This window comes from Nanorana parkeri, unplaced genomic scaffold (assembly GCF_000935625.1).
Source record: "Nanorana parkeri isolate BGI_ZX_2015 unplaced genomic scaffold, ASM93562v1 scaffold211, whole genome shotgun sequence".
Taxonomy (NCBI): domain Eukaryota; kingdom Metazoa; phylum Chordata; class Amphibia; order Anura; family Dicroglossidae; genus Nanorana; species Nanorana parkeri.
The window spans coordinates 223,755-233,501 of record NW_017306479.1 but is presented as its reverse complement, the minus strand read 5'-3'; the positions used below and the strand labels follow the sequence as shown (position 1 = coordinate 233,501).

Genomic DNA, 9,747 nt, shown 5'->3' with positions numbered 1-9,747 from the left:
AAGGAGGGTTCGAGCGGCGGGGTCTCGGTCGCAGGGGGGGGGGGGGGGGGCAGGCAGAGGAGCATGGTTGATCTGCTGCACAATGTTTGCAGTGTGCTTGCTGCCCTCTTTCCTCCACTAGATGAAGCTGTAATTCTAGAGAACGCTGGAAAGAATTAGCAGATAAATGTAACCATTGCTACTACAGGGATCTGTTACATTGAATGACTGCTCGCTTAGATGTTTTTAATTTCCATGAACCTTAGCTTCATCCAGTGGCCATAATTTGGTATTCCCTGATTCACTTCTGCCCATAATATTTCAAGAACATTTGACCAGAAGAGATAATATCCTGAAGACCATCTGATTTTGCCCCATTCTCACAACTGATTAATTTCTACAGAACAAATGGACATGCAGTTTTGCTGGACGAATAGCTATGCTATTTTTTGTTGTTTTATAAATAGACCCCTACAGGCTGGCTTACAAGCATGGTGAATCCACATAAAAATGTCCTGTTTTTTTGCATATTAATATATTTTTGTTAGTGTAGCGCTCACCCCTAAGGTGTTGCTGGAATAAACTGGTCTTCCATAGCCTGTCTAGGGATTTTATCATCTAGCTGCCCCCAATAGTATCTACCACCTTTCTCTGGTGACCAACAGGACTAAGATCCAGACTGTAGTTATAATGATGATGAACTTTAATGCAAAACTTCATACTTAGGAGAAAGGGCATAGGGCTTAGGACATCCAAGGCAAAAATAGGACAGAACAGAACTCCAGACTCGCCAGTCCCTTTCAGTATTCCACAGTACATAATCCATAGGAGCACATGCTGATACTGGGTTTTTGAGCAACAGCTGAAGAGGGATTAGCATGAGATCTTCAATAGGAGAGACACCAGACTTGCTTCTGAGGTCCATTCCAGTACCAGACACCTCCAGCAACAATCCGCTTCTCTGGTTCTCCTCAATCAGTATTAGGCCTCCTACAAGGCCTAGCAAATCATTTCCCACATTTGAGCATTCCTGCCCCAGGCCAAGCCCGGGGCAGGTTGGAACTCCAACCAAGACTGGGCTAAGACTGAGCACATGTCAATTCCCACATGTCTCTGAGTATACTGTATATACACTTCCCCAGCATACACCACTGACCATAAAACCAGCAGTGATTGGCTGGTGAGCCACGCACACTCATAATGCTCCCCATTGGCTGTCCCACACTGCAGCAGGGTCACACCCCACTCAGGTAGGTACAATCAATGTAAGAACACCTGGAATTAACCAGATAAATGGCAATTATAATTGCTGACTACAGCTCTGGCAACACTAAATTTCTAGTAGCCACTCCACAAAAGGTGGTAGGAGCTACATTAGCAATCAAGGGGTTACCTGGGCGTGGTCTGGGACTATAATCAGGTAAGCCAATTTTGTACACTGTGAAGTGTAAAGGTGGCCATACACTTTACAACCACCGCAAGACCTTAATCTTGCGATGGTTGTAAAGTACTTAAAAAAACGTACGATCTGCTCATCTTGGACAGGCAGATCGTACTTGCGATCTGCCTGTCCAAGATGGGCAGATCTCAATGGGGCGGGCTTGTGATGACTGCAATGAGGGGCGGGCTTGCAAGGACGGCAAACGGGCAATGTGCGCGTGCGCACACCGGCCCGTTCGTCAGTTGTCGAACAAGCAGGCCACTCACTCGCCGAGAATCGTACGATTCCCGGCGGGTTTTCCAGCCTGCTTGTTCGATGGAAGACGTGCGACCGTACAGTAGAAACGGTCGCACGCCTTCCATATACTGTACGATTCTCGTACGATCGCGGGATTTCCCGCGATTCTCGTACGAGAATCGTACAGTGTATGGGCACCTTTAGTGTAGGATTTATAAGGACCGTTGGCAATGGTGGTAAGCTTACATATTTTCGACAAAATACAAATAAGTACTTCATAATTTTGTGTGTTTGCAGAGCAAATGAAAAGATGAGTTGAAAATGCATACCAAACTGCATGCTAACATTTTCTCATTTTTGTGTTGTTATTCTTTGGTCTTAAAAAAATGCTTGTGAAAAAAAAAGAATTCATGTACTGAATTAGAGTATAGCTATTACCCACATACAGTTTCCAAAATACAATAATTTTTCTCTATAGTGGACATTTAAGTACTGCCTCAGGGATTAAAATGAAACAGCACAAATCTTACCCCCAATACCATCAAATGTGTCACCTTTGTACTGTTCATAGTACCACAAGCTGACAATCAAATTAATATGTTACTTGTGATAACGGCACACTTACATTTGTATCGGCAGTTTCTGTACAACTGTTTCTACAACATTCATTAATATGGATTGTCATTTCATGTAAAGACCAATAGTAATGTATTTACAGAATTGCTTTAAAATAATTACAGTCTGGGAAGGAATTGAGCATGTTTGGAAAATGATGGGTTTCAATAACAGGCTATTGTAATATTACAGATCTCTTAAATGGAAAGGAAAATTAAGTGGGTGTTGTCTCACAGCCATTACAAGGCATGAGGGCTGGATTTCAAAAAGCTAACATGTTTTGCAAACCACCCAACCTTAAAAAGGGGGGGATGAATAAAGCAGCCCATAATGAACAGACCCGGTCTCCCGTCCTTAAGTAGACTATTTACAATTTAGTATATCTTCCCATTCTTCTTGGTTAGATGCCGAAGTTGTTGAATGACAAATCAATAAGGGTCGTGGCATTCAGATATAATCAATTATTATTCCATCTCCGAGACCGCTCAATGGGCAGATTAAACTGCGAAGGAAAGGGAGGCTTGTTTCATGATTGATAGTGGTTTACATAAATAAACTGAAATAAAACTGAAATAAAATAAAAAAAAGTACCTGCTGGAATGTTTAACAATATATATTTTTTATTTCTGTAGCAGTGCTAGAGATAATAAAAAGGTGACTTTGTTTTTATTGAAGTGAACCAATCCTGTTCTAAAAGGTAAAAACAGTCCCTTGTAATGTGTGTTATTAGCTGTGTTAGTCTTCAGTCAGATTCTTTTGTTCCTAAGGAGCCCCATTGACCCTAAGCTTAGGCAGTACATAAGGCAATGACTTCTACCCAAGTTGAGATTAAGCTCCACCTCTAACCTGCAATAAGCTCCACCAACTGTCACTGCCAAATGCCAAAACCTCTACTGCTTATTAAAGTTCTGCCATTTGATAGTTGATTGGTTGGGAGTTGATTTTGTGCTAGTAAGGGGTGCTCTATATGTAAATTGATGATCCAGTATTCTTAAAGTGAAAAGCAGAAAAAGCAGATGGAATAAGCTGTCATACTTGTACCTGCATTCTATGAAAGTGAAGCACTGCCTTGAGTAACTTTCCCCTAATCACTGTTCACCCCTTCATCAAAATGCCGGAAAAGGTTGCTGAAAAGATGGGTGTTGGACTGTAGGATGGTGGTGGTTATCTAATTTTTATAAGCAGGAAATAGAGGTTGCGTGTTTAAGGTACTCAAAGCAGTTAATAAATTAAAGCTTGTGCTGCATATATTAATTTATTATTTTACTTGTTGACTCTAAGCGCCTGCCTTGAAGAACTATTAGCGCTTCATTTTTATCTAAGCTAGAAACATGGCATATAGAAAGATACTTGAGGATTAGAGTTGAGATGCATTAATATAAGAAAAGCATGCCAGTATAACATGTACAATGTAGCAAGTGTTCAGAGAGACCAAAACTAAGCATCTGCAAATAATTTTCAGTACTGCATTCAACACCAAGGGGAGCCTAGAGCCTCATGTGGCTTGCCAGCCAACAGCTATTCAATGACCACAATCAAAATAATAAAGTCCTAGTAGATGACTGACCTGTGTGATTCAGAAGACACTACAATCACTCTGGATGGGACAGAATGGCGTAATATGTCTTGCAGGAGAGAAACCAGATAGAAGTGGCCAAGATGATTGACCTGGAAAGTTGATTCGAGATTATCTTCTGTCAACTGCCAGGGAAGTCCAAAAATGGCAGCATTGCAGATCAACGCATGGAGAGGCCTGTGACAAGACAATGGTGACATTTTAAATAAGGCTTTAAACGTTTCTTTAGTTTGCAACATTGCATAAGAAGTAAGGCGAAAACAAGAAAATGATGTTACACAATTATACTCCACCTACTTGGTACTTACGTACAGTATCCCTGTACAACCTCCACAACTACTATACATTTTAAACATAGTAGAACACAAAATACCTAATGTTTCCACGTGTAGACACATAATTCACAAAACAATTAAAACAATTAAGACCCATGCCTACTCACTGGACATATGTTTGTGGCTGGTTAGTAATGATTTAGGGATAGTGTGCCTTTAATACTTACATTTACAATATTTAATATATATTACATGTTTCTATGTACAGAGAAATACAGGGCCCTGCAGCAATTCATTCAAGTGTTTTTAATTCATTTCTATTGGAAATAAAGATTTTTTTTTCTATATGTTAATCAGAATCTTGTGAACGAGGTGTCTTCACCTGGAAAACCTAAGAAGTATTGTGTAATTCAAATAATACACCCAACATTGGGGAAATATTGGTGTAATATCTAAACATATACAGTGGATGCTTATTTTTTATAAATATTAATGTACAGATATAAGTATTGATTAATCTGAATCACTACTGGTTTCCCTTTTAGTGCGTATCCTTATCATGTGGGAGCAGCTGTGATGCTGCAATCAACCCTGCATGTTGCAATGTTAGGTGTGCTGCAGTGCCATTATTTCTTGACCCCCCCAATTTCTGCCCACTGACCACATAGGACAGTGGTTCTCAACCTGGGGGTCGGGACCCCTTGTGGGGTCGAATGACGATTTGCCAGGGGTCGCCTAGGGGCTTCTGGCCACCCAGTAGAGAAGCGCTTTCTCTGCTCTTTTTCTTTTTCTGACATCGGTCCCACCGTCAGTCAGGAAAAAAAAAACTTTCTCATTGAGCAGACTAAACCTTTCCAGGAGAAAGTTTTTTGTTTTTTTTCCGACAGGGTTAAAAGTAAACCTTACATAGGAGGTAAAAGGGAAATCTACCCAAACACAGACAGCAAGAAAAAAAAAAGGTTTTTACAGTTCCAAACCTCCTCTAAACTTTAATAATAATGTTTGATTTGAGATCCACTTTAAATTGTCCTCCACCATACTGATGTGAATGAAAAATTATGTAAAAACGCTCACAATTAATTGTGCCTAAATGCTTGAGATAAATAAATACCTATTGATTAAGCCAATTCTTTTCCTGAACTTTTTGAAAAGAGGTCTCATGTCCTGCAGGATAAAGCTCTACTACTTCTGAAACTGAGTTTCCTTCTAGCCATTCCTTTTGCAAATTTTGCATTGGAAACATTTTACTGTCCATAATGTGAATCTTGTATCATGAGTGGGCCCTGCACTAAATGTTTATTTGAAAAACAAAGATTTTATATAAATAATTTTTTTTAAAAAACATTGCTATGAAACTTTAATAAAATAAAATGACCCCAACTCCCTTATAGTTTTTCTTTAACATTTTCTTTACTATGAGACAGGATAACCAGTCAGGTTATGGAAGCAGCTCCCAAGAAGTTCTTAAATATTGTGAATATTGTCTTCTAACAACTAAAGGAATTTACAAGCTGTGGTTTGCATCACAAAGACCAGGGGATTTATTCCTGATTTATGGAGAGTGGGAAAAGTCACGCTAGTCATCCTTATTTGCCTTGAGTTATGCAACTCTGCACCTGGAACCACTGGTATATACTACAGACACAGCTTCAAACTATAGGGCAATTTATTCCAACTTGCAAAAACCTTTTCAGTCTTCTTAGCCTTCACATAACAAAAAATGAAAATCATGGAATCTGCGGAATAAGAATTAGATAACCTGAAAACCAGTCACATTTTGGTGAGTGGCACAAAGTAAAGCAAAAATAGTCCTGCACCTTTTCTCAACTGTAGGTCCTCATAAGGCTGGCCATAGAACTATCAATTTTTTTTGTTCAACCTGTGGGCTGAACAAAAAAAATTGCCCTGATTCCTCCATGAACACAAACAGCGTGCAGGAATTCTGCTGTTTACATTGTATTCTGACAGGTGCTGCCGTCACCTGTCAGCATCCTCAATCAGAGCGAGCAGCCCATTGGCTGCCAGCTCTGATTGAGTGGCATTTTTCCAGCTGGCCCCTTCGATCAGCTGATTGTGGAATGCCGGCTGAAAGAGAGCTGACAGCCCCACACACTGTGTGAGTTTTGACTGGTACATTAAAAACGGACCGAAATTCCACCAGTGAATGGGCACCGTAAGGTTGAAATAGGTTATCAGTGAGCAGTGGCAAATTGATCTCCCACCTACACTGACCACCAATGCTAAGAGGCAATTTTCCAGTGACCACCATTGGAAGGGGTTACTTACTAACTAGTGTACACCACAAATTTCTATTCTTACTAATTAATTTTTTTTTTATTAAATACTCTAGGAATGCAACATTCTTTGGTATTTTATTTAATAAAACGTTCTACAACTAGTGCACTGTGAGCTGCTGATATACTAATTTTTAGCAAGGGTCCCCCAGACCATAAAATTATTTATAGGGTTCCTTCTGGGTAAAAAAAACAGTTGAGAAAAGCTTGTCCTGCACTTTAACAGCATTAAACAGCCTTCTTAAAGTGTATGAACAGCCAAAACAGTTTTGGATAGAGATAGGATGAATAAAACTCATGTCAGGTTTTTATCACGGTCATTGTCTACTCTTAGGTAAATCCATTGTCTCTATTTGTCCTGGAGACAGAAAGTACTCAGCAATTCTAATAGCTACTAGAGCTTTACAACACACAGAGGGACCATGGGGAACAAAAGTAACCACCCTCCAGGGGGAAGGACTTAACTATTAACAGAAATGAATCTTATTTGTGCATAACTCCTTTGTAGATCCTCAAATCATCTCTGAATTATTTGAGGATCTCTAAAGGAGTTATGCACAAATAAGATACATTTCTGTTAATAGTTAAGTTATGTGAATGCATTTTTAAAATTTAACTCCTGAGCTTAGTGCCATTTTAACATACAGGGCCAGTTCAATAAACTATTAGTGCCACTTTAACATACAGGGCCAGTTCAATAAGCTATTGAAGGAGGGACACATGTTTAGCACATTAAATGCTGATTTTAGGGGTGTCAAAAGTTAAAAAAATCCTAAGTGTGATATATCGCAAAGTAGGCAAACGATTTTTAAGGAACTGGTTTTTTTTTAGATGTCAATCTAAAAAAAAAACAAAAAAAACCCTTTTTTAAAAATTCTTATATCACAATGTGTAAAACAGACATACATAAAAATAGCATAGGCAACATCTATTTATTCGCTTAATTAACACAAGTACCTACATGAGCCACTATCTACTCATAATCATTTCACACCTGAGATACATATACTACAATTCTTAATATATAAACATTTCCATAAATGGTTAAAAATGTTCAATTATGCGAATTAAAGTGGCTTTGTTCAACGTGTTTTGCTATCAGCTTCCTTAGGAGCATCTTTAAGAAGAAATGATAAGTACAATTGAATCATATATACATTCATAATTTACATATTTTAATTGTAATATGAAAATACATATTCAATTTCATAACAGCACTTACAGAATGGATTGTGACCTGACTGTTGCACAAAAAGTTGCACGATCTGATTTGAGTGTCAGTATTTAAAACAGAGGAGGTGTGCGGTTTTGCGCCAAAAGGATGATGGCGGAAGACAGTCAGAATCATGGTTTCTATGCCTAATAAAATATAAGCACTACGACATAATAGTTTATGTGAATTGCATTACGCCACAATCAGATGTGCCGTGCGACAATTTGCATTCCTCTACAACGCCAATCATAGTTTATTGGGCGCATAGGGCCCATATCAGACGCACATTGTTCATTTATTTTAATTTGCTTTTCTTCGAAGAAATCCAACATATCACAGGTGCAGCTGAACTGTAAATGCACAGACATTCCATGAGAAATCTGCAGCGTATCTCCGGCACAGGAACTTACATGGACACTCTGGTTCAGAGTAATGCAGCGGGTGATTTAACACGATTGTCATGACAAAGTGAGTGGAGAAATGTGAAGCAGCTCCTGGTCACTTGTCAAATGACCCCGGCTCCTCTCTCTCGATAAAAGTCTACAGAAATTAAATAGGAGCACCTGAAATGTATCCCCACGCTCCCTTGAGCAGCTGCCGCCTCCACTCTCCCCCCCTATCTCCTGACTTGACTTTCCCAGCTTGGTTTATCAGAAAGAGTATGGAGAGAAAAAAAAAACAGAAGGAATGAAAAGGTTCACTACCTGCACGGTGAAGACAGGTCCCTTGCTAAAACAAACAAGTCAGGACATAATTCTTCAAACACTATCTGTTCGTGTTATCCTAAAGTGACCCTTTCACAACCCTATCAGAAATCTCACCTGAATTATTTCAAGAGCTGGAACTTCAACCTGACCCTCAGTGCAAGAGGGACAAGGACTGCATTTTAAATTCAGAGTGTACAACAAGCTGAGACTTCAGCTTGAATTTCATTTCTTTTTTTTTCTGTGGATGGTTTTAAAGGGAATCTGTAGTCTCAATTGTATATCCACCTCTATTAAGTGTCTGTGGGGTTTCTGAGAATGATGTATTTCTACACTGGTGATACCTTCTGAATAGCTGTACCTGTTATTTACTGTTATTTAAATTAAAGCTTAATGGCAGGCAAGTAGTGAAGCACACATATGGAATACAAATGTGGGAACCATTTGAACTGCCAAAGCGTTTGTAAATCAGTGCAGCCAATGTTGTGATTCAAGTACTTGCCAGACAGCACAGCCAGATCCTTGACCTCAACTGAAACAGCAGGACAGCTTGGTTAACCACATGACTCAGACATACTCTAACCTGTTTGTTGGACAAGGAAGGACAAGCAACATCGCTAAAGCTCATGTCCTGACAGGACAAAAATGTTAAAAATTGATTGCCAAGCAACAGTTAAAAAAATAAAAAGGCAGCTTTGAATGCAGTACTTACCAGGGGTGTGCGGCCAGGGGAGGCAGAGCCTCACCTAGTATTATGGAGGAAAAAGCTGTCAGCTTCAAGTCTGAAACTGACAGCTTTTTCTCCATTCAGATCGGCTTGTAACAGGTTACACAGTAAGGAAATCCTCCCCGCTGTGTAACATGTCGTGGATGGAGCGCTGCATCTGGCTTTTGACAGCTAAGTTAGGTTACACAGCAGCAGGCTTCCCAATTGCTTGTGTAATCTAACATAGTGAGGCAAGAGCTACTGTGGATGGTTTGGACCAATGGCAAAGCGCCACTGATCCAAGCTGTCCAATAAAAAAACAAAATAGAAAAACACTGAGGACATCGATCTTGATGCCTCACCAGTGACGTGCAAGTGAGGAACAGGGAGGCTCCTCCCTGTCTCCTCCACACATAGGTTGGTGACGAGGTTGGGGGCGGAGCATTTCCGGGGTGGGGCGTCACCAGGTTGGGGGCGGGACAAGGTGGGCTGGGTGCTGGGACAGGCAGGGGGAATACCTCGCCCAGCACGGAAGAGACCGCAAGTCACTGGTCCTCTTAGCAGTAGAACAGCTCCCAGCATTATTCAACCCACGTCCCGTGAGGGCATCATGAGGCTGCCCCCCACCCTGGACTTACAGGAGAATATTGTAGAGAAAATAATCATTACAAGATGCTGCATCTGTCCACCTCCGGAGAAAGAAGAGT

At 40.2% G+C, this 9,747-nt stretch overlaps 1 protein-coding gene across 1 annotated transcript in view; it reads right to left on the bottom strand.

Annotated features, from left to right (window-relative positions):
- Positions 1–9,747, bottom strand: part of WWOX (WW domain containing oxidoreductase) — an 811,799-nt gene that overhangs the window by 629,351 nt on the left and 172,701 nt on the right. Inside the window, exon 7 of the mRNA XM_018555739.1 lies at positions 3,840–4,025. Within this exon, the coding sequence (XP_018411241.1) occupies positions 3,840–4,025 (186 nt within the window). The remainder of the gene's footprint in view (positions 1–3,839; positions 4,026–9,747) is intronic.